The sequence below is a fragment of the Ischnura elegans genome, chromosome 4 (assembly GCF_921293095.1).
Source record: "Ischnura elegans chromosome 4, ioIscEleg1.1, whole genome shotgun sequence".
Taxonomy (NCBI): Eukaryota; Metazoa; Arthropoda; class Insecta; order Odonata; family Coenagrionidae; genus Ischnura; species Ischnura elegans.
In genome coordinates this window covers 99,923,549-99,947,846 of record NC_060249.1, presented here as the reverse complement: position 1 = coordinate 99,947,846, position 24,298 = coordinate 99,923,549, and the positions used below count along the sequence as shown (strand labels likewise).

The 24,298-nt window shown below is 36.2% G+C and overlaps 2 protein-coding genes across 3 annotated transcripts in view; one reads left to right on the top strand and one right to left on the bottom strand.

Annotated features, from left to right (window-relative positions):
- The window catches only part of LOC124157836 (non-symbiotic hemoglobin 1-like), a 484,660-nt gene that overhangs the window by 421,751 nt on the left and 38,611 nt on the right, over positions 1-24,298 (top strand). For both annotated transcript variants that reach the window (XM_046532871.1, XM_046532870.1), the window contains one exon: positions 11,835-11,955. In XM_046532871.1, coding sequence (XP_046388827.1) covers positions 11,835-11,955 — 121 coding nt within the window. The remainder of the gene's footprint in view (positions 1-11,834; positions 11,956-24,298) is intronic.
- Positions 7,929-9,048, bottom strand: LOC124157837. The gene is made up of 2 exons (XM_046532872.1): positions 8,579-9,048; positions 7,929-8,189 (listed from the first exon to the last, which is right to left on the bottom strand). Exons 1-2 carry the CDS (start codon positions 8,890-8,892, stop codon positions 8,087-8,089), a joined length of 417 nt encoding a protein of 138 aa, XP_046388828.1. The 5' UTR covers positions 8,893-9,048; the 3' UTR covers positions 7,929-8,086.

The following is a 24,298-nucleotide window of genomic DNA, read 5'->3' as shown; positions in this document are numbered from 1 at the left end:
TAAAATGATTTGAATCTAGTCTACTTGTTATAGCATGCGACTGGAAGTTTAGTTGTGTATCTTTAATAGAAGCCTGCTATTCACCATTCCTTTTTAGATGAATTGCCTTAAAATTTTATTTTGCTACGTGGAATTTTCGTCCTCACACATAACTTCCACCGTATCAATGTTCAATTCAACAATAAAATAAAAAAATAATGAATATTGAAGGACGAAGCCAAAGAAATTGAGTTAAGAGATTAAAAGAGAAATCAAACAAAAGAGGAAGTGAACAACTACGCAGTGGCACAACATAATAATAGAGTCTGTCAGGACACGAATTTCTGGGCATCAGAACAAGGTAAATTGGCATGAAGAAGAGTTCAATTAGAATATTTAATCCCATACTGGCGCACTCCCGTCAATTTGGTTTAGTTAATTTTACATTACAAATTATGCGAATGATGCGTTTTTAAGGAAAATTCATAGCAAACATTTTGACGGCTCATCGTGAAACTGTTGCATTACTTCTTGAAATATCTTGTCCAATAAAGATAATATGAAATTTAAACAATAATTTTAATTTTACAATCAGATAAATGATTAATGAATGTGTATAGAAAACAATTCATTTTTAAAGGTAAATGGAAACAATTGTTCTTTTACCTGATTCAAAAAATGAAGTGTATGGAAGTAAATAGAGCAATTATGACTATAAAAATTATCCTACTTGATTTAATGTGCATGTATCATTTAAATATCATTATTTGTTGCCAGCCAAATAAGCTCTAGAATTTTGTTGTAAATAGATAATAAAACTTCTCTTTCTGCTTAAAATTATAATAATCGTTATCGCTATTTGGTATGAAAATTGAGACAACCCCTTGGTTGTACTTGAAACTTAAATCGATTGCAAAATTCCTCTCTAACAAAACTAAAAAGTCTAAAATATGATAGATTGTAAATTTTATAATTGTTAGTCAATATATATCAGATTTGTCTCCTAGCGAAAGTGAGTGTAATCTTACATGGGCACCACATTTATCGTTTTAGATATCTGAAATGTTCTTCTATAACTGATTTTACTTTCTCATCCATCATATTTGAAATTTTCAATAATTTAAGGAGCCGTAGCCAGTTATATTCATGTTTTTAACCAAACGTTGTTTTTTATGAAAATGCTATTTTTATCCTTTAAATTATATAGTTTCATCAATTAGCTGGTTGTAAAGTTCATGTATGTTAATGGATGCGAGGTTTACATATATGTTATCAAAACTAAGGATGGCAATATTGATTTCTGGAAAGCCATTAGTCAATGATTACTTCCCTTTTCCTATTATCAAGCTCGCTCTTTTTTTAAACCTTGCCTGCAAATTCAATTAATGTCAAAATTACCTGTGTTGCAGCATTTATTCTTGAAGATAATGAAGTTGTTTTCTTCATTTTCTCATTAAGATTATTTTCGAGTCTCAATAGAAATTTATGCATTTTGATAAGTACGAATATCATAAAGAGAGAACTCAACACTCGAATAATCTGGTTTTACTTATAACCAAGCCATTGGTTTAATTGTTCCAGCTCAGAAATTGGGTTCTAAGCCCAAAGGCAATGAGAGTGGTCGTTAGTGAAATATTGTTCCCAAAATGGACATTTTCCTGTTGTTCTAATAGATGTCATATTTGTTTTAGTAGATAACAAGTCATCTTTGATGTAATCCGTGGGCCGATGAGAGGTCTTGATATATTACCCAGAAGCTATAGCGGATTTGTCTTGTTTTACTGCTAGTTTTTCGATCTGGGTCGCACGTGCACGGACCAGTAATCCCACTCCCCTATCTTAATTCCAAGATCCACTCGTCAATGAAGCTGCCTTAATCATTGCTTGCGCATGGGTACCAGTTATTTCGCTCGAGTTGGCCTAACCCATTCATTTGAATCAAGTAGCGATTCTCAAGGAGTGTAATTTGAGGTATTAAGTTCAACCGCATTCCCTCGGCGATAATTCCAGCAATTAGGTGGGCCCAACTGTTGTTTATTGGTAGGTTGCGAGCAAGCAATTTATGAGGAATAGACCCTGGGTAAGCAACAGCTTGTCCATGCCTCTTATATCAAATATCTTCTCAGTATTCAATGGTTTCCGGCTCAACTTTGTGGAAGTTGAAATTCAAAAAATGACTTCAGGTTCTTCTCAGTAAAGTGTTGGCTTAAAATTCTCACTAGCTTTAGCCTTTACTTCTTCAGTATTATTTTCAGTATTTTTCCCCTTCCTGTAGCATAATATTGTAGTAAGCTCACAGCTAACATGGTTCAATCAGTCAAATAAGTTCAGATGACTTTTAAAAAAACTTATCCTTTGCGAACACGATCGAACACAAAAAGCATCATAAATTGGCATAATGTAGTCATTTATATAAAATACATTTATTTAAATATCACAGCTTGAAATTTCAGAATAAAATATAATTTTCTCATTTCTTGGTGTTTTCCATTCATTTAGTCTATATGTGTTGATTTGGGATTTTTTGTAAAAGGTGCAAATTTACGGCGCTAGCGAATAGGTAAGGCACTTAATGAATAGGTAAAAACGGCATCAAAGTGGAAGATAAATATAACGTATGGAACGTTACCTGCAATAAGTCAACTTCACAAAATAAGCGTTATTAAAAGAACTATCAAAATCAGCGCCTCTCTTGATCATCCTATTGTATTGAACAATATTTTAGAAACAATTCCTACATTTCGAATTGAATTAGAATCAGCATACTTAAGGAACGATTTCAATTGATTTTACGTCTTTCGTTATTTTTTTATTTGCTGTCGAATATTATTTACTTTTTTTATTGAATACTCAGCAAGCACATTTGCGAACGGAAAAATTACGATACTTCTGCTTTAATAAGTCCCAGTAGAGGGCCGTTGCGAGCACGAAGCGGGTGTGTGTGCGGTAAAATTTATTTGCATTCAAGCGATTGGCATTCAGATGATGGTTTAAAGTTTGATTTACCGCCGTAATGCCATCGACATCAGATTAATCAAGCTCAACTTGCGTTTCCGTGCGCCTATCGCTGCGTCAGCTCATCGCAGTGTCAACTTGCCGAAGCGAAGATTCATTGTGGCCGCGGAATCACCGTTTCGAGAATCACTCGTTGTCGAGAAAATGATTTTCTGTTGAAGTGTTAGCCGCAGTTCCAGCAGTTTTACGATGAATCGCTGCTCTGGTATTTCAAAACGATACCAATCCCGTTAATTATCTTTCCAAAAGCCATACATATCTCAGTTTTTCTTGAATTCAAGCATGATGAAGTGGAACTCTTTTCTTGCACTCTTGGCTCTCAGAATTCTTTTCTCTAGCCCAAAGTAATTGCTGAATATTTATCTATATCTCTATCATGTCTGCATAGGTTCAGTGAGTAATAAAAATCTATAAATTTGTAATAATAATTGGTGGGGTCTTGAAGTTAGAGCATAAAATGTATTGCTTTCGAAATTAATCCATTTCTTCTCTCGGTATCCAGCATTTGTTTATTTTAGATTTTTTCGCAGAAAATATTCTAATACTCAGACTTCAACGGTGATCTGTCTTAAACACTCTTCGCCTTTATATTATGCCAATTAACGAATGTGAATTTATAGAAGTGCTTTAGTGATGAATTTAATCTGCGTAGATGTCGGTGCATCGTTCATGGATAATTCCAATAATGAGATTGTAGATATTTCAATGAATAAATGTTTCTGATGGGTGATTACTATTATGCTGCTGTCCAATTGATATCAGTCCCATTCCGTTGGTAATTGAAATTATATCGATATTGCAATATATAGAGTTACTTTTATTAAGGTAAGTCCGGGTGAGATGCCCCACCGGGAGAGATGCCCCGATCGTAGTAGTTTGAAAAAGAACAATCAGATTGCTCTGCTGATGATGTCCGTCAATTAGTTGGACAACTAAAGACAAGCTGCATGAGTTTCGCGGTGATTCGATTTTTCTACGCTACTTTAGAACATCATTTCAACTGAGTACTCCGAATTATCCGCTCTGCTATAAGAAAGAGCATAATGGTTCTGGTCGGCATCAGTTAAAATGTTTGAATACTTTGAATTAACGGGTGAAAACTTGTAGCAGCATCTTTATCAAATGCCCGAGAGCAGTGACAAGTCATCTTTGACCATGTGTTTGCACGCTGGCAGTAAGGGCAACTCTCCCGTACAGAAAGGAGAGACGCCCCACCTCTCCTCGGGATAGATGCCCCAGTGCTATCTTAAGGTATAGATGCCTTACCTGTATTGTTTTCAATTAATTTTAACCAATACGATAGAGACAGAGGCAGATTTATCGGGGGGAATATATGGAGGGGTAAATGGGATACGCAAGGGGGGGCTGTAGCCCCCCTTGGGTATCCAACTTACGCTAGATAGAATGGTAATTTTTTCCGACCCCCACTACTGCTGGAATATTTAACCCCACTTAAGCACCCCTTGTCCTTATCCTGGATCCGCCACTGGATAGAAGTAATATTAGTAAATAGAAGAGTGCTAAAGTGCCTCCTAATTTTTTTATTGCTTTGATACAGTCTGATAAGTATGGAGACTGTCTCCACGATTATCGAATCAGTTTATTGAAGCTTTTTATGCAATGCCCTTTACAATCTTAGTCCATGACTTATTGCCTCAAACATAAACAAATCAGCCAAGCCTCCTTGGCAACAATATAAATATAAATAATGATAGAACTAGGCATGGGCGGTACTTGAAAAAGTACCGGTATTTTTGTGATGAGTATTAAAAAGCAATAATAGTACTCTACCGGCACTACCGGCGAAAAAATACCGGTATACCGGTACTTTCATAATTGATCAAATATGTTAATAATTTGAAATTTAACGCTTGTCTTACCCTAATTGTCCGGTATTTCGGCAAGTTGGCGTAGCATGCAGAAGGATTGCACTAAAAAATCATTAACTGGATTTTTTTACGAAACTTTATCTGAAAAATACATGGGAGGCTAGATTCCATAACAGTGAGAAGAGAGATAGCGATAACGTTTTTAATGGCAATGATTTTGGTGCATATCATTAAATTTTGGTGTTTTCCTGGCGCATGTATGGCGTAAGTGTGAAGTTCTCTCGGGAACTTTATCAGATGAATTATTTCCTATAGCCACGCGTTTTTTCGCACTCGAGAGTCGAGACCAACATTAGAACGTCATCTGCCGAGAACTTATAATGAAAAGTCTTCTTATTCACAGAGCTTACGTTGTCAGTCTGAGATTACCTAGAAAAAGCTCCTCTAATATTAAGACATTTAATTTTATGATTTTACACAGAAAGAATCGGTGCTAGTTATGCCTAAAATACTGCGATCGAATAACATTTGGCGTGTAGGTCGCTGTTAAGAAATACATATGTGGAGTTCGATAACTTTGACTTTTCTTGCCTTATTTGAGTAAATAAACATCTTCTATATCAATAATGATAACACTCGTATCGAACTCACAGTTTTGTAAAAGTACCGTAAAATTATGAGAAAACAAGAAAGGAACAAAGGAAGGAGGACGCATCTTAATAATTCAGAAGCAAAATTAATTTGTTCTTTTGGTGGTGCAAATGAAAACGTATGTAAAAAAACGAGAAACGGACGAACATTGTTAATACATTTAAAAAAGTTGATGACTATTGTAAACAAGCTTAAACTTGATAGAAATGCCTATATTATGATAGCATCGCTATTTTTCAGTCTCTTCCTACGTTGATCAACTGTATTAGTGCTTATACCATCAGTTTAAATTAAAATAAACAGATGGTACTATTTTTAGTGTGCTTAAATACAAGTTGTGCACTTATTGCATACGTCTGCATCTACATTTTCTTGTCTCTTGTTATGACTTCTTGAGAAATATCCTTGGCGTTAATTAAATAAACACTTCTTGCTGAAAGCCATTTGTAAATTGATGTTTATTTCTTGGAAATGGCCTACTTCGCTTAATATATTATCAAGAACCCTGTGTAGGGTTCTTGTATATTATCAACGCTCAATTGCTTAAGTAGCTGGGTAGGTAGTTGATTGATAACACATAAGATGGCAGCGCCGTCGAAATACCGGTATTTCTAGTACCGGTACTCCGATAGTACCGCTAAAAAAATACTGGCCGGTACTACCGAATTAGAAAAAAAATAGTACTCGGTATTACCGAATACCGGTATTTTTTGCTCATGCCTAGATAGAACCATTCACAACAGATTCATCATCCTCATCTATAGGTAATCACTTGTTGCAGCAGCACTTCTCAGCACTGCCTCCTTCTGACCTGCGTAATATTTAAATCCCATCTCCATTAGTGATTGACTAAGGGTGCTCGCATAGTGAAGAGGTAAGAGGTGGAGGTAGAGGTAGAGGTCGCGGTACCTCGAGGTAACACAAATACATTGTGTGTTATGGGCGCGCGCATAGTGAGCAGGTCGAGGTAGAGGTGTACCTCGCGGTTCACCAGGAGGTAGCGCGGGACCGCTTTCAAAGACAAACGAGTTTGTCTTTTCGAGCGGTGTACCGCGAGGTTCATCGGGAGGTTTCTCCGTGATTGGTGCGTTCCAGGCCCCCCTACCACTCTACCCCTCCCCAACCGCTACCCTATTCCACTGGGCGCTACTCCGACACAGTACGCGACGACGTATGCCTACGGTTCTGTATTTTAAAAACATTTTATAGTGTTGGTTAGCTTTTCTCAATAACTGTGAACGGCAGTAGTAGTGAAATGAATGAAGGAATAATTATCGCAGTGCAGAGTCGTCCAGCTCTGTGAGACAAAAGAAACAAACACCACCACAACCGTCACGTGTTGGACAAAGAATGGAAGGCTGTAGCAGCCGAATTGAACTGTACAGGTATGTCTAGACTAAATTATACAGGGTGTCCAGCTCTGGCTGTCCGAAACTGTACGGGGTTATTTGTAAGCAAAAAACAAACAAATAAGACAGTACAACATGAGATTTGTCTTAAAAAATAAGCCCTTCAAACTTTTCAATAGTCGAAGCTGGAAACCTAATATATTAGCAAATTTCCTGAGACGAGGGTATTTTAAAACTATACTATATATGGTAATGTAACTATTTTATAATCCTTATATTATCTATTTTGAAGTACCGTATAAGGAAAAGGCCTGAGTATATAACATAATAAATATTTAGACAGTGGAACTTCATTTTCATGCAAACACTTGAATGTACTGTAACAAATGTACAAAAAGAATTATTGTAATAGGTTAATATAAACAAATCAGTACAAAAATTTAGGGTCCAAGATCATTATTTTTGTTAAAAAACAATTTTTACTTTCAATCTCATTAAGTTTTTATACATTATTCACAAAGTATGCCTTAAAGCAATTTCTGACTTCTTTCGCACGGTTTGAAGCGGAATTTCTGGATCTCCCCAAAGGTTGTAGATTGGCTTCGGCAGGAACAGGCGGGATGTCGGACACACTTGGACTCCAGCCATCTTTATCAATTATGATATTGTGAAGAATGCACGCAGCCTTTATTTGTTGGTCTACACTTTCCGGGGATGTTTCAATACACCCACTTAAAATCCGCCATTTAGCATATAAAATGCCAAACTCACATTCAATTGTCTTTCTGGCACTAGACAGCCGGGTGTTGTACACATCCTCAGCTTCACCAACTGTTTTTTGTGAGAACGGCTTCATCAAATATTCCCGCAAAGGATACGCCTCATCCGCAATAAAAACATGGGGCACCTTAACATCACTTCGGGGCAAACATTTTTCACCTGGAACGTTTAGTTCCTTCCGTTCCAACAACTTGCCCGAATCCGATGCTTTGAAAGTGCCCCCATCACTTTCCTTGCCAAAACCACCTACATCAACAAATAGAAATTTGTAGTGGTCATCTGCCACTCGTTGCAGAACGATCGAAAATATTTTTTGTAATTGAAGTACATGGACCCAGAAAGCGCTGGACATTTTATTTTGCAGTGTTTCCCATCGATGGCACCAATGCAGTTTGAAAATTTCCAAACTTCTTCAAACCTCCTAGCCACAGTTTCAAAATCTGAAATTGTCGGAATGGACATATGCTTTGGTTGAAAGGTGCCTCATAGTAGTTTGCATACATTCCTCACAATTTTTCCCACTGTATTATCCCCCATCCGGAATGAAAACCCCAGAGTCTTATAACTGCTTCCAGTTGCCAAGTACCTGCAATAGAACAACTCAATACAGTATATTTATATCAACACAATCAAAACGTAATACACCAGTTATTATAAATATCCTATTGTCGATAGACTAATCAATAAACTATTGATATGTTTTGGTAATATGTGTATACATTCACAGGGTGTCAATTGTGTCGCGGAACACCTCAAGATCTCCGAAATCATTGCAGATGTGGTAATAAAACTTAAGACATTACTAGATAGAAATATAATTTAATATACTTTTCTTCATGATAAACCCTATGTCGGCTTACGATGAGGCAGCAGAAGATTTATTTATTTAAATAAATTAATTAATAATTTAATAATAATAAATTAATAAATAATTTGTTAATACTTTTATACTGAATGATTAATTACTAATCTTACCTTATTGTTACTACAATCTGTTCTTCAGAGCAGATAGGGTTAATATGGAGGTTACAGTATTTTCTGCAATTATCCAGCTTTGGTGACTCATTGGCGCAAATGTATGAAAACGTTTCAGGTGACATCCTCATGTACTCCTGGAATTTGTCTGGGTATTCTTTTATTTGGGAAAACAGATGGTGATATTCTCCCAGATCTTGTCGCACTTGATTAATTGGATGAGCACTGAATTCGCGATTACTAGAAGTACCAATCAGCCACCACTTACATGCTGACGACATTTCGTCACTGTCATCACTGCTATCGCTAAACATTTAAAAAATGTTACTACTAACCAAATAACTTGTACACTGGTTGCCACACAGTGGAAGACTGGCTTGTGTTCGAGGCTGTAGGAAAGCTGCGTGCGCAAACCTCTTTACTATGCGATACTACCTCTACCTCCACCTCCATCTCCACCTCTACCTCTACCTCCACCTCCACCTCTTACCTCTTCACTATGCGAGCACCCTAAGTCGTTCGTTTAGGTGATGTCGATCATCGCTCACTATTCACTTGAGTGATTCAATCGATTGTTTTTTATCTTTTTCACTTTCGATAATGCCGAAAAGCAATTTAAAGAATCTCTAACGAGGCTTAAAGTTGGTGATAGCGGAATAAGCGAGGCTGCGAGGTACTTCTGGTCCCCTCTCGGACTCATCGCCGATGCAGGCATAGGGTAATGCAAGCAAAGCTTTAGGTCCATTTGGCATGGAGCACGAAAAGCGTCTCGTCAGTCATAATCAACGCCTGGAAAAATCTGGGTTTGCACCTGATCGAGAGACTAGTATATCAATAGCCTATCAGTTTGCTGAAAAGCTTGTCCTTCAATGTAGAACTGAAGATGTCGGGTTGTGAGTGGCTTAATTCATTTTAAAAAATCCAGAACTTAGTGCTAGGCAGTCTTAAGGGTTGTCAACTGCTAGAGGTGAAGGTATGACTAGAGAAAGCATTAGTCACTTCTCTAAAATACTCTCAGAATTATTTCAGGAGAATGATTTCTTTACCAGGCCGGCCAACGCCTACAATATGGACGAGTGTGGTTGTCGGCTAAATAACGTCCTGGGGAAGATTTTATCCACAAAAGAAGCTAAGGATGTTCAGATTCTGTTATATATGGAGAGAGAAAAGAACAACTCCGTGATTGCGTGCTGCAACGCTGAAGAGCAAGTTCTTCCTCATTAATGTTCAAAGGCGTCTGACCGAAAAAAAATTTTCAGACTCTGAATGGACTCCGACCAAGTTCTGGCTTCAGGGAGATACACATATTTCTTATGGACCCATCAACATTACCTAAACACTTCTTCAACATAAGTGATGGAATAATAGCGATAGAAACCCAAAGCTCTAAGCAACTGTCCGGAGTACATGACCATAGTTCAATGCCTGGGACATCCATAGAAGCCTTTAAGCAACTTTTAAGTCGTCAAAGGATCATCTGAATTCAATAATGGCACCTACTAAACCGTCGAATCCAATATCACGATTCACCACCTTCGAAATAAATTCGAGAAAATTGATACATACGGCGAAAGTACTGACGTTCGGCGAACACGTAAAATAAAGAAAGATGAGGGCGAAGAGTATAAAATAAAGCGCTTCAAAGATTGTAAATTTGGAAAAAAATTAGGAAAAACTAATCATTGATGATGACAACATCAGATTTTTGGAATGTGAGGATAACTATTTCACCACAAAATTAACAGTAGACTTGATCAAATGTTGCAATTGCGATCATTGTATGCACGAGTCATGCACAATTTTTGGAAATCTCAAGGAATAAATGTAGAACCAAACTTCTAGGAAACTCGAGGAAAAAATAATAGCAACGTTTTAAACATTTTTTTTGTAAATTAGGTAAGAAGCTCCTGTAAAATATTATCATTTCTATTGTTGTCATTCATTAGCACATAAACGAGTTTCAGTGCAATATTTAAAGATTATTTTCTCTGAAATCATGCAATTTAGAACAATCCTTTTACAAACGTTGCTTCAAAATGTGTTTGAATGTTATATTAATATAATAAATTTAAGTTATTTTGAATGTGTTATCATATAACAAGTTTAATTAAGATTAAATTCAGCTTGAGCTGCATGGGGCATCTCTCCCGAGGAGGTGGGGCGTCTCACCCGGACAGTTGGGAGAGATGGCCAAATGCATATTTATGGAAAAGTTTAAATATTTTGGGGTGAATATTTTTTAATCGAAATTTGTTCGTATATTGTTAATAATCAATAAATGTTGTATTATATCGCGAAGTCCTACATTCTTACTATTACCTCAATCATAGATATGAAGACATTTCCTTAGGTGGGGCATCTCTACCGGACTTCCCTTAGATATGATTTAGCTCCCTATTGCATTTCAATTATGTCTAATCAGGTATCATACAATTATATCGAATTAAGTATCATTCTGAAAGGATTTTCAAATGGTATTGTATTTGGAGGAGGCGAGCGACAGCTGAGGTCATTTGCGCCATGAGGGAAGGGTATGGAAGGAAGGGTGGAGAGAAACCCGGCGTCGGCATTAGCCTGCTCTAAACGAAAGGCGACAAGGGGACCACGGCTTAACGTCCCATCCGACGGACGAAGTGTTGCGCTTGAAATGTCCTCCACACAACACTCAAGCAGGGATCGGGCAGTCTCTGAAAATTCTCTGCCACTGCCGGGATTTGAACCCGAGTCCGCCGGGTGGGAAGCCAACACTCTAACCACCACACCAATCCAATCCCCGATTTTCAAATGTAGCAAGCAATTGACTTCAGTAAGCTGTTATTATTACTTCTTTGATTGTATTTCCAGGGTGTTCTCAATGGGTTTGCAGAGGTAGTGAATAAAGTCATTCTGGTTCAAATAAGGTATTTTTTTCTCGGATATGTTATTTATTTGTTAACCTTGCTAGAAGCTATTCATTTATTAGAAAAGGTTAGTTATTAATTTATTGCACATTAAAAGTTTGTGCATACTTTTATTAAAATAATTAAAACGCTTGGTTTCATGCTCCAAAACTGGGTTGTTTTTCCTTTCTCTTATTAATATTGTGGTCTTTACCATAAAGCACTTAGAGAATAATGACCTCTAGATATTTAACTTGCGGTGTTATAATAATAAGGCACAAGACATTTTATGCTGATTGGTAAATGAAAGATTTGTAGTGGATCTGATTGACTTCCGGAGGAAGTTTATTTAAGTTTTTAATATGTTTCCCTCGCAGAGTCATGGGATTCGTGCAGAAGGCTGTGGCCAGGCTCCATGAACCAGAAAAGTTAGACGTCCTTCTACGGGAACTCGGCAAGAAGCACTACTCATACGGCGCAAAGCAGCAGTATATTGACGTAAGTTACCTTTATTTCGGATTTTAAAGAGTGTACATTTGTTTCTTAATGGAAAAAAGACATATTTCAGGTTTCCTTTTGCTTTTTGCATGGGGTAGGCTAAGCTTTATACCATGTTAATCATGTGAAATAAGTCTCACAGTATCGGAATCATCATTATCAATTCATATGATAGTGATGATTCTTATCCAATGATGGATAATATATTCTGTTTTCATTTATCTGTCACCCACAAACACGGAGCTCATTGAATAGGAGGTGGTATGTTACTACAAACGGGAATAATGTTGCACTAAATATACTTCTGTACTCCATATCCGTTTTTAAATTTTTTCTGGCCTCCTTAGCCTATAACTGCGGATTATTACGTTCTTATATTGCTTTATAATCAGGTGAAATAAAATTCACATGTGCTATCTAGGGTATCGTGCGGCTAATAAATTATAATGACAGATTGAGTAAGATTGGTGACGATGAATAGGAGAATATTTTCTCCCACCCTTTGTCTAGGTTTTTTTTCTAGTAAAACTGTGAAATTTGTTTAGAAAGCCTTTGCATTCACAAGCACTATTAGTTCAAGAGTTTCATTTATTTACCTGTCGAATTTCATCAACGCTTAAGTGAAGAGCCATCAAAATTTTTTGAAGAATAAAAGAAGTGATGCCCTGAAATATTCCCTGTTGTATCTCTGACGCGAATTATCCCTGACATGTATTAATATTTACAGTTATATGCTGGAATTTAGATGGTGAGAACGCGGCTGTTGTACATTTCGGTCATCAACGGACTTTTGGGTGGTTACACATCAATCGGGAGGCGTTCCTTAATTACTGCGTTGACATTCAGTTAATGAAACTCGTGGTGTTAATTTCCTGCTTCAAGCTGAGACAGTTGATGAGTTGCAAATCCTTATACTCGAGGAAATGAATTTTTGTCCATTGTGCTGTTTGAGACTGTGAGATAGGTATGCCCATCAATGATAGTACTTAAAAGTTTGCAAAGAACAATTGGTTGCACATTATCTGGATAGTTTTTCTGTATTCAATTTGTTTCCATAGTTTTGTGTTATGAAATATTGTGACTGTCTACATTTTAAATTATAAAAAAAATAAATTACACGCTAATATTTGCGGCCATACCAAATATGCTTAGCTATCCTATTTTCTTGGAGATATTTTATTTTGATAATGATCATAAATCATTCTGTTAACTGCTGTATACTTTAATTACCAGATTTTTAGTTCCTAATAATGTATGAAAATCGAAATGATAGAAAATAATACTCCTTGTCAGAAAATTTTGTTTCAAATTGGTGTACTTGAATCAGTTTTTCAATGACTTACAAGGGAAGGGATACGTGGGTTTCCAAAGCCCGGCCCACGTAACCGAGCTCCGACTACGTGCTAAAACAAATTGGCGCAACAGCAAATTAACGTAGCAAACTGTCATCCACTTCGTTGATTGCTAACCATTTTCCAATATGGTTGCAGATTTTCAGGTTTTTCACCTCGGAAAACGTCATTTCAAAATTTTTTCCGATTTCAGCCAACTGTCACCTTCTATTATTCATTTTTCATGTCTGCTACCATCATTGTGGTGCAATTTATCGATGGCTAAGTTCTAACAACACGAATATCAAAAATAGCAACTTTTCAGGAGAGCAAAATAATGATTGATTTATTGTACTTGTACACTGAAAGTAAAAACCAAAAGTTCATAATACTAAAAAAGAAGCATTTATTTGCTAAAAAAACTTTATTTTTTAACGTTATTAAACTTTTTTAAAGATACCTGTCTCAAATCGGCCGAATTTGAGATACGTGTCGTTAGGTTTAGCCATCGATATGTGTTGATTTCAATTCAAATCAATGTGTTGAAATTTAATTCAATATTTTTATTTGGTTAAACTGTTGACTCGTTAATTTTTTAGTACAAAGAAACGGCATTGAACAATTTTTTTTCAATGTAGCAGTTTTACAAATATCAGAAGACGTTGATATACTAGGATTAGGCTTGGTGAATTTTTACACTTCACTGGAAAGATGCTCCGTTTCCGAAAGAGATTCCGATGCTCCATTGGTCACTTAGATACGTTCCTCTCAGAAAATTCACAAATTTAGTACATCGTGAATCTAGGATATGCAAAATTCTTGCGAGATGAATAATAATCAGCTCATGGGTTTCAGCGCTTATACTTTTCAAGACCTCTCAGAATCACTCTCAAAACAGGCCAAACAGGAGTAGTGCTTATATTTTTGTTTACTTAATTATCTCTAATTGTCTCTTTTATCTTTAATTTTGCATGTATTTGCTTTAATTTTCAACCTCTTTTTAAGTCAAAGTGAATGACATTTGATTTCATTACCGAGTTTCCTTTTGAAGTATTTCTCAGATGTTTAGACGAAAAAGGAGGAAAGTGAAATATTTTGGGAAATTAAGGTCAGGTACCTAATGTTTTAAATGTTTCAGATTTCATTGATGAAAACGGTGAATGCGTCTTTTATTGAACTCTGCCGTTCAATAGAATGAAATTTTGTTATATTTTTTTCTTGAATAACTTTTTATAAATCATGCCTAAAGGAATATTTATGAATGCCGCTTTTATTTAGGAATCATGAGTACGCATTTTTAAAATCACCGGTAGTTTCTCAGAGCATAAATACGAAGAGAAAAGACTTTTCCTTGTGAAAACCATTGCATGTTTAAAACTCACACTCTCAGATGAGTTGGAATTAAAATTGCTTTCATTTAGTGATTGTTGGCTTCGTATCTGAAGTAAACACCAGTTGACTTGATATTTATCGCTGCTCATCAATGGCTGAAGATATAAATGGTTTTTATAATGAATGAAGTCAGGCATCCTTTGTTCTGCCTGGAAATAAAGTTACAGGTATCACTAAAAGAAAATTAGAATGAAGCTGGAGGTTTCAAATTGGTGATCTCATCATTTCATTGCCCGTGAAAATCATGCATTTTTTTATATAAGAGGCCCTAAAACATTCATGGCAGGGTATAAGGTTTCGTGTTGGTTGATAGGACTAAGAGATTGTTGAGGAGTACTAGAACGGCAGGATTTGTATAGACGGCGTTGTAAACCAGCATCATAAAAATACTGTGTTAGATCTTAATCCATCTCACTTATCACCTATATACTATGGTTTCAGTAAAAAAAAGGATTTTCCTTGGCTTCATAGCGCTATTATTTATTATAAATGCATTCGGTAGGAACAATTTCCTCGTTGTCAAAGACTTCTCCGGTTCATACAATTCAATTGAATTTCCGCTGATTGAAAACGGTTATGACTGTGAAAAGGACATTTTCGAATGTGGTGATGTATTTAAATTTTAATGGATATAAAAAGAGAATATCCCCATAGTTCAGATTCCAGGAATTGGCCGATCAAAATGTCTCTAACGAGCGCGTCAATAAGGGTAATTTTCCGGAGACTGAGAATTGAGTTCAATTAAAGCAACGTCGCTCCCAGACATGTATAATGACGGCTTTTCTCGGAAGCATTTTTTGGTGGGAAGATGGAATAAGGTCAGGCTTTATTTTTTAACGGAAAATAGGGAAATACCCTTTTTTAAATAGGGAAAAAATTTAAAATATTACTGAAAGTGAGCAATAATTTTCGCCCACTATGTTCAATGCTCTTACCATTTAGCATGATTATTTCAAGTTTTTTTTATAACGAATAGTTGCCAAAAATGTAACCTTAACGGAATTCATCAGGTTTAAAAGTAACAGCAGTTAGCATGAATGAATAGCATGATTTCCGATGTTGTTAATAACTATTATCGTTGTTAGATATCTAAAATGAAGAAACTCAAAAGAAGAAACATGTATTTCATCAGTTATCATAATTTATTTCCTGGGGTAAGCCGTTTTTTATCGTTTAATGAACGTTAATTAAGTATACCCAGGAGTTCAAAAGTCTGTGTGAGTATCCTGTTCTCAGCCATTAAAAAAAATGATTTGAAATAAATCATGGCATCAACCCAGGGCTAAAAACCAAACCCAGCACAAAGAATTAACAATTGCCCTCGCACGGATGCAAGGATATCTGTTGGTTCAGACAGCGTTTTTTTCAAATAAGTTTCGCACCTAACTCAAAAACTCTTCCTCTTTATCACAATGTATTGCTCATTATTCAATTGAATTTCTACTTTTAGTTGAACAGAATTAATAACATTTAATCAGCAGTTGCTTTGAGTTCTGGAAAATCCATGTCAAGAATAAATTGTATCAGTGACTTGCTTGTACTTTTATTATGCTAATTTTTATTATGGTGACTATGTCCTTACTCATGGTGGACATACATAATGTTACCACTTTGACGAGAGGTTATACCTTTTTTTCAACCGAAGTAACATAAAATCCTTTCTCTTAGGGGATATAAAATAAGGTAATCATTATACGAGATATCGATTGGCAAAGTAAGGAACGAAATTTCCCGAAAAATTGATGTAAACAAACTTCTTATCTAAACCATATTATTCAGCTGATCGTTGGCGTACGTACGTAGTGTTGAATGAGGAGTACATGTTATCGAAGGAACGAGCTTTCGGTGCATCTAGCCACTCAGGAAGGCGATTCATCTTCGTCTTATGCTATAGCGTCTTCTTTTCTGGGTCTCCCAAGGAATGAATGCTCCATCTGCCGCGAAAAAAAGGAAGGCGTAGACGGGAATCGTGCACTGGAGAATGGCGATGGCACAAACAACGGAAAAACAGCCGGGCGGTGGATGTTGTGAACAGGGGGCGTACTTCGGGTAAACTGCTCGTCTTCCCAGAGATGTCCGCAAGGAGGAGGTCACCTCCTTCAGTCCGAGAATAAGGCTTTTGTGTCTCAACGCATTCTTCTCCTTGTTTACTTTCGAGAAAATCCAGTTTCTTTATAATAGTCATGACTTTTTCTTAACCATCGTACATTCTTGACTCGCCCAAGTTGACTTCCCGAGTTGTGATAAATGAAATATAATGTCTTTAAAGCCACTCTTTCTAAAACTTCATTTCTCACAGTATGGATTGAACTTCATATACTTTTAGTGTCTGAACCACGTTTTATACGAATAGGACCTGAGCGTTTACATTTGGAGGACCTAATTTGAATCTCCAATTATAAAAAATATTGTATCGCAATAGGTTGTTATGTGGCACCGGAGGAATTATTAGGGGATGATAGATTGTGCAATAATCTGGAATCTGCAATTGCGTATTTTACTTTCTCACAATATTGTTAATTTTCCTGTGAAGTTGTGGCATTTCAATTTTGTAAAGAGATGGTCATTACATACATAATTCATATAGGAGAAGATGTAATAAGCGATGTGACTAGGTAAAGAGGATAATCGGTGGCCTACATATGACGGCAAATAATAGTGAGAACCTTAAAAGTCGGTTAATTAAAAAAATCTTAATTACTGGGCAATTCCATTTGTGACGGAATTACCTTTAGAGGAAATTATGAGATGCGATATTTAGATAAAATTGTAAAATACAAAAAAATGCTAAACTTCTATATGTGCATGATCAAAAAAATTTATGGAGGTGATGTTCATATGCTTAAAATATTAATAATCGAAATACCTTCTGAATATGCCAAAAATTAACATGTGACGGAATTACTTCCAGGTCAACTTACTAAGTGTAATGATTTCAAACATCTTCAAAACTCTGTGAATCGAAGTATAATCTGAAAACTTATAATAAGGCTCTGAATAATGTTTCAAATACTGATTTCATAAAATTCAGCCATTTAGCTGTTGATTTATCATGATAAAATATTTCCATTTTAAATTTAAATTTGAGAGAAATAGTTGACATTTTCATGGTAATGCCCTACTTCAATTCATCATAGAAAGAGGAAAGAATGAGGAAAAAGAATTGTAAGTCTTAAACTGTATTACTATAAGGAGAAGATGATCGTCAGCTGTGGTTACTTAGGGTAAGGGTGTGAAACGAATATCGGAGATAAATCGGCGGCGCTCCACTTCTGTAGTCTTTATGATGACTCAAAGAGGATCATATCTTGAGGTTCCATGGAATGGCGAAGAGTTTTAGTTAAAGCTGTTCGGGTTCAACGTAAATCGGGTAACTTAAGAATTCTTTGAACATGAGCGCTCCGGATTAAAAGTCATTACACCTTCTATCACATCTATCCCATCCCTCTTAAGAAACTTTCATAATTCACGTGTCTCATGTAGCGCATGTTCCGCGTTTAATTTCATACAATACAATACAATTACATTTCCTGCCGCAATACAGTGAATTCAGTGAACAATTTAATTTAAAAAAATAGAAATATAGGTACCCATTCACATGAAGCGTCCTCTTCCTTTGTGACGCCATTTCATGCATCGCTGCTATGGTTCAAGACTGCTTCAGAGATACACGAATGACGTTTTCTACTAATACCAGGAATTGTCGCCTAGCTCCCTTTCGACAAAACGTTGAACTTAATATTTCTGGCACTTTGCAGAGTTGCATTGAGTTACTTTGGAATTTTTTTAAGGGCCACTGCAACGATGGAATAGTTTAAATATCACAACAAAATTATAGCTATAAAGTTGATATAGAGAATTTGCTTTGGAGTTAATTAAAGACAGACGAAGTGTATCATAATATCTAAAGAGTAGGTTAAGAGAGCACCTTTGGATTTGACAGTATTTGGGAGAAAAGCTTTGTAAACAATGCTGTATAATTTCTTTTTGTCTTCTAATTGTAAAATTTATCTAAATTCTTCTTCATGTAAATTCTTTAGAACCTCGGGGGTGCACGACAATAAACGTATATTATTGTTGTTATTATTATTATTATGATTGTGAAATAGGCCGGGAAAGAAAGTAATAAAATACTATATTGCTGAAAGTTCTTTTTAGAAAGTGGCGGATATATGGGGAGGGCTAAGGGGGCTATAGCCCTCCCCTTGGGATTCCAATTTACACTAGATTGAATGGTAATTTTTTTCGGATCCCCCATAATGCTGGAAGATCACCCCTACTTAGCCCCCCCTTGCTCCTATCCTGGATCCGCCACTGTTTTTAGACATTGTACAAATGATCCTAGCCATTGAAGCCCCAACTAAATAGTAAATAAGTGTCTTATTATTTCCTCGGTACAATTTCTTTTACCAGTGTAGTCGGGAAGGACTTTCCTTCAATCTTTTTCGCCGTCATCTTCATCTGTTTGCGTGCAGCCGCAGGGGTGGTGGTGGGGGAGGACACCCGCAGAGAATATAGTGGAGAAAATAGCTCGTTCCTTTCCCGCCGAAACCCTGGTAGCACTCACCGCTAAAGGGTGCCTCAGGGAAAGGGTTACGTTACCTCCGCGGATCGTCCTTTGCCTTTTGGCGGCCATGCATAATGTATGCTGAGATGAAGTCGTGGGTGGGGAGTGTGATGCGGGGCGTCTTGTTTGCGGAGCGGATGCCAGAGGGCTGGCCGTGAGACTCGGGGTATTTAGGGAGCAAGGGGACTATTCCCCGGGGCACACGGACTATGTGCAAGCTTAGTGCCATCCGGGGGCTGTATGCCGCTTTTATAAGGTATTTTAGCCCTCCTTCCCTTTCATTTTTTTGGTTTTGACCGAAAAAGAAATTCCCCCCGATGTGGTGCAAAATTGAGTAGTTGGTATTTTGAATTTGGGATTACTTACATCCCACATTTCAGGCCAAGATTTCTTTTTAAACTGCTTCAGAATGTTCGAATACTTATTTATTACGATCTAACATTATATTATAGTATATACTATATTTATTATTTATACTATAACATTAGACTACAGATTATAACACACATTGCGAAAAAATATAGCTTTTTAATATTATGGCAAGTTGAAAGTAAATATTTTTGCCAGGTTCCAAAATGCTTCCTAAATAGGATGGAAATTACTTCTGAACTTACAATGTGTTCTTTGATACATTTCTGGTATTAAATATATTACCTTGAGAAAAGCATAAGAGTAGAAAATGAGGATGTTTTATCCTGATGAGTGGAAGTTACCATTTTTTTCATGGGCATATATAATTTCCTTCATATCAAGCCTAAAACGGTTTCATGCATTCCAATTGTGAGAGTACGTGCAAACTTATTGCTATTCGGAGGCAAATGTCGCTTTTATGAAACCCTCCTACCCGCTCCTTTTTTATACCGAAAAAACTAAATTCCCTCCGGTGTGGCGCAAAATAGAGTAGTTCATATTTAAATTTGGCATTACTTACATCCCACAGCTCATTGAAAGACTTCTTTTCGAATTGCTACTATGATCGATGCCTTATGAAATCGCTTCAGTCTCGATTTAATGGATATGCGATACATTCATGATAAAAACTAAAAATGGTTAGTTCTACACTTTAATATAAAACTCCACTACTGGCCATGGTTTTGACATAGAATGCTTTTGATGCGTCGAAATTATCATTTGCAGTTTTTATCGCGGCGGAAGCCTTAGCTTTTAAACGAATTATGAAAATAAAAAGGCTTTTTAATACTATGGAAACTTAAAAATATACATCTTTGCTATCTTCCAAAATGCTTCGAAGTTAATACGTAAATAATTTTTCAGCTTATTGTTCTTTCATATATTCTTAGTTTTTGATATAAACCGCGTACCTTGAAAATACATGAGTGTGTCGAAACCATCTTCAATAGTGGAGTGTATTATAGGGTGGAAATAACTATTGCTGTTTCATATTTTATCATGGATTTATCGCATTTCCACCGCGTCAAGGGTGAAAAAATTTTGTGAATTCCTAGTTTGATAGCATGTACAAGCTTAGTGCCTTTTCGGAGGCGTATGAGTCTTTTGTAAGGTATTATAATTTCGTCCTCCTTTCCTTTATCTTCTTTGGTTTTGGCCGAAAGAAGCAACTTCTCCCCTATGTGGTACAAAGTAGTCGGTATTTAAATTTGGGATTACTTACTTCCCGCAGTTGGTGCAGAAATTTCCTTTCGAATTGCTTCAATGGTGGAAACCTTAGTTATCCGGCGCATTACGTAACCGATTCGACTTTTTAATGCCATGGCAACTTTAGCATAATCATTTTCGCCTCCCTCAAAAATACTTCCTAATTAATATGTAAATACGTTGGAGTGTATTAAGTGTTAAAAAAATATATTCCTAGTGTGATTAAAATTTGAATCTGTGCAAGGATTCATGGTAAACAAGGATTCAAGGTAAAACCCTTTTGGAGAGATCAAATGATTTTGTGTAGACCAGTGCGAAGATTTTCAATGCAGCCAGTATTAAAATAATATTATTTATTAAGTAGGTATTTTATAACTATATTATTATGCAACTAAAATTGCGATTTTATTTTCTGCTTTTATTTCTAGATTATCATTTTCAAAGGCCTTACGCTTTAATGGCATTACCCCAGAGGCATTAACGCAGTCAATGCCTATTTAATAGGCTAAACTGAATAAATTGGTAGTCGTGGGATACTGGCTATTTGGAAAGAAAGAGGGTTCCCCAGGGCATGGAGACGCATGTGCATGCTTAATGCCATCCCGAGGGATATGTGGTTTTATAAGGTAGGTATTCTATGGAGCCCATGCTATTGTGAGCTCATAAAACCCTTCTATGCGGTGAAAGAAGTAGCCTATTCAAAGTCAGTGTTGCCAAAATCATTCGTCCGTAGGGTCAAAGATTGCTTTGTGGATACCCTGAATTCTTTTATCCTTCGCTAACAGTCACTTTTTAAGACACATGATATACTCTTGCCATTAAAATAGCTTTTTATAAAAGTGATGGAAACTGAAGTTTATAAATGGATAGAGAAATGTCTTTTGAGCACTGCTCTCCAAAAGGGTCAGCTCCCCATTTTTCCTTGTTTACCATGAATCCTTGCACAGATTCAAATATAAATCACACTAGGAATATATAAAAAAAACACTTTATGAGCTCCAACGTAATGCGAAAAGTAATGAATGAGATTTCATGAATAAAGTGCAAAAAAATCTAAAAAAGTATCACTAATATCATGCAAGACCTTATGCGTGAATTTAATAAACTAGGCAAACAGGGTCGTCGTTTGCCAAAGTTATTTTTATACTTCATCTTGATGATTATTTACTAAGAAAACGTATCTCTCCCACTCCACCGGTCGGATTTTCTGATTTTTTGAGGAATTTTGTTTTAAAATTACTATATTTCGTAAAAAAAAATTTCAGGCTCGATTTTTAGGAAGTGCGATATATCCATGAAAAAAGAACACAAATGGTAATTTCCAAACTTATTATTCAAAACTCAACATAAACTTGGTAATGATGTTTTATTTTGTACTGACTCACCTATGTTAAATTTAAGCATCCCCCTGACGTCAAAAACCCTGACATTCAATCACGCCCCACTTATTGTATGTTTTAAGTTGTCGGCTTTCACTGAAACTGTTTTCCTTCCCACTCCCCTCACACCAATTCCATATGCCCCCACCTCCTACCGTGGCCTGGGTATATATACTGAGAGATTGCTGGTTTTATTACCATGAAAATGACTAAATGTGTTGAAACCATGGTCGGTTGTTGAGTTTTGAATTATAAGTGTTGAAATTACCATTTGTGATCTTTTATCATGAATATAACTCTATTTCAGTAAGTACCATAACAAAATATTGTAATGCTTTGTGTGATTGTATTCTGCTTTAAAAATTTATAATTGACTCAAATATAAAAATTTTTCATCCAATTAAATATTGAGGCATACAATTTATATTGAAAATACGTGAATATGGACTGATTCGATAGCGTGAAAATGATAAAATTCAAGAACATGGCTTAAGTCTGAAAGAAGCAATCCGTCACTATAGAAAATCAATAGAAGAAGAGGAATTTTTCCTCATAAGACATCATTTCTGCGTAATTTTTTTGCAGAATGTCTTTTAAAACAAGGGAAAAAACCTCTATTTTATCTACTTAACAGGATTACCTCTGACGTTAGAAAAATAAAAATTTCAAGCTCAAAATACGTATTACTGCAAGTCAAAGGTTAGTTAGTTGGGAGTGACTTACATCTTAAATTCCTCATTATTTTTCCTTGCAGCATGTTTTTAACGTATTCGTATTTTTTTTGGTGTAAAGTTGTTTTCTTTATTTCTATTAATAGCGAGACTCTTTGAAGTGGTAATGACTATAAGTAGTAGTTGTATTCTCAATTTTTGATTCCATTTAATGTTATTTGGTATAATGGATAACGGTAAATAGAAAGTACTGAAAGTGTTTGAATCTGAATATATTCGGATTCAGATTTGACCTTGATTGGTTGGTGGTTTGGGGGAGAAGCATCTGTTGAAGCTGCGGGGTAAATGGATGGATTGGTAGAGGATGAATATTCTGGGGTTGCTGGGAAGCTTGAGGAGAGCCAGACACTGGTGCCGGGGTATTATAAACGCAAGATGTTCAAAATCTTGAATATTACCTCGTCTTAAAGGTTGGCAAGCTGTACCTGAATAGATTTCCTCGTAGGAGATTTTCAAGGTCTTTAGTTAAAATCACTCTTTCCTTACATAGTTGATGTGCTTTATTCACACGCCTGATAATCGTAGATAAATATGGCTCTTGTTGCAGTTTATTTTTAAACGACGGTAATAAATCCGAAACGTGAACACATTTTTGCCCTAACCATATTAGCGAGTAGCGCAACAAGTGTGTCACACTACTCCATTCATAACATTTCCTCATTGCACCCTTATATGTTACCTATTGATATTTACCAACAGACTCCAAGACTCCATCGTTGCGCCTCGAATATTTAGCAATGTGTAAATAGAATGGCCAGTGAAAACCTTTTTCTTTGTCTGTGTTTACATGTAGTTCGCATCTTTCAGTATCCGTTTTACAGAAAACGCATAGGTAAGTTTTGAGACGCCGAATTTTTATTGCTCGTACCAGGGGTGCCAGGTCTCCGGCTATCTTTATTCCGAGTGGCGTTATCTGTTTTGAACCAAAGGCAGGCAGATTCTATTTAATTTTAATATTTTTTCATGCACCATATTAAGTTTTTCCTTTTTACCGGGATCTTCATGGAGATTTTTAAGCATCCCTTCTTTGCCTGGGAGTGAACGCTGGGATAAAGCAATTCTTGACGGATACAAATAACCTAAACGTTACTAAAGCTACTACCAGCAGAAATGAAATTAGATGACAGTGTTATAATACGCCTACGAAGAGTGGCCTAGTACTTACAGGGAGCCCACTCCTGTCCTACGCGTTATTTCCGATCGTGTACCGCCTGACATAATATCCTTTGTTGCGTCTTCAGAAGTAGCAATTATTCTTTATTTTTTTCATTATTTATTTGCTGATAAATATCAAGTGATATTGGTCGACCTTGTTCATATGGAGAT

Coding starts and splice junctions, on each gene's coding strand:
- LOC124157837 (XM_046532872.1), bottom strand. CDS start 8,892: ATGTTTAGCGATAGCAGTGATGACAGTGACGAAATGTCGTCAGCATGT. Junction 8,190..8,578: donor CAGATTGTAGTAACAATAAG/GTAAGATTAGTA, acceptor GTTCTATTGCAG/GTACTTGGCAACTGGAAGCA.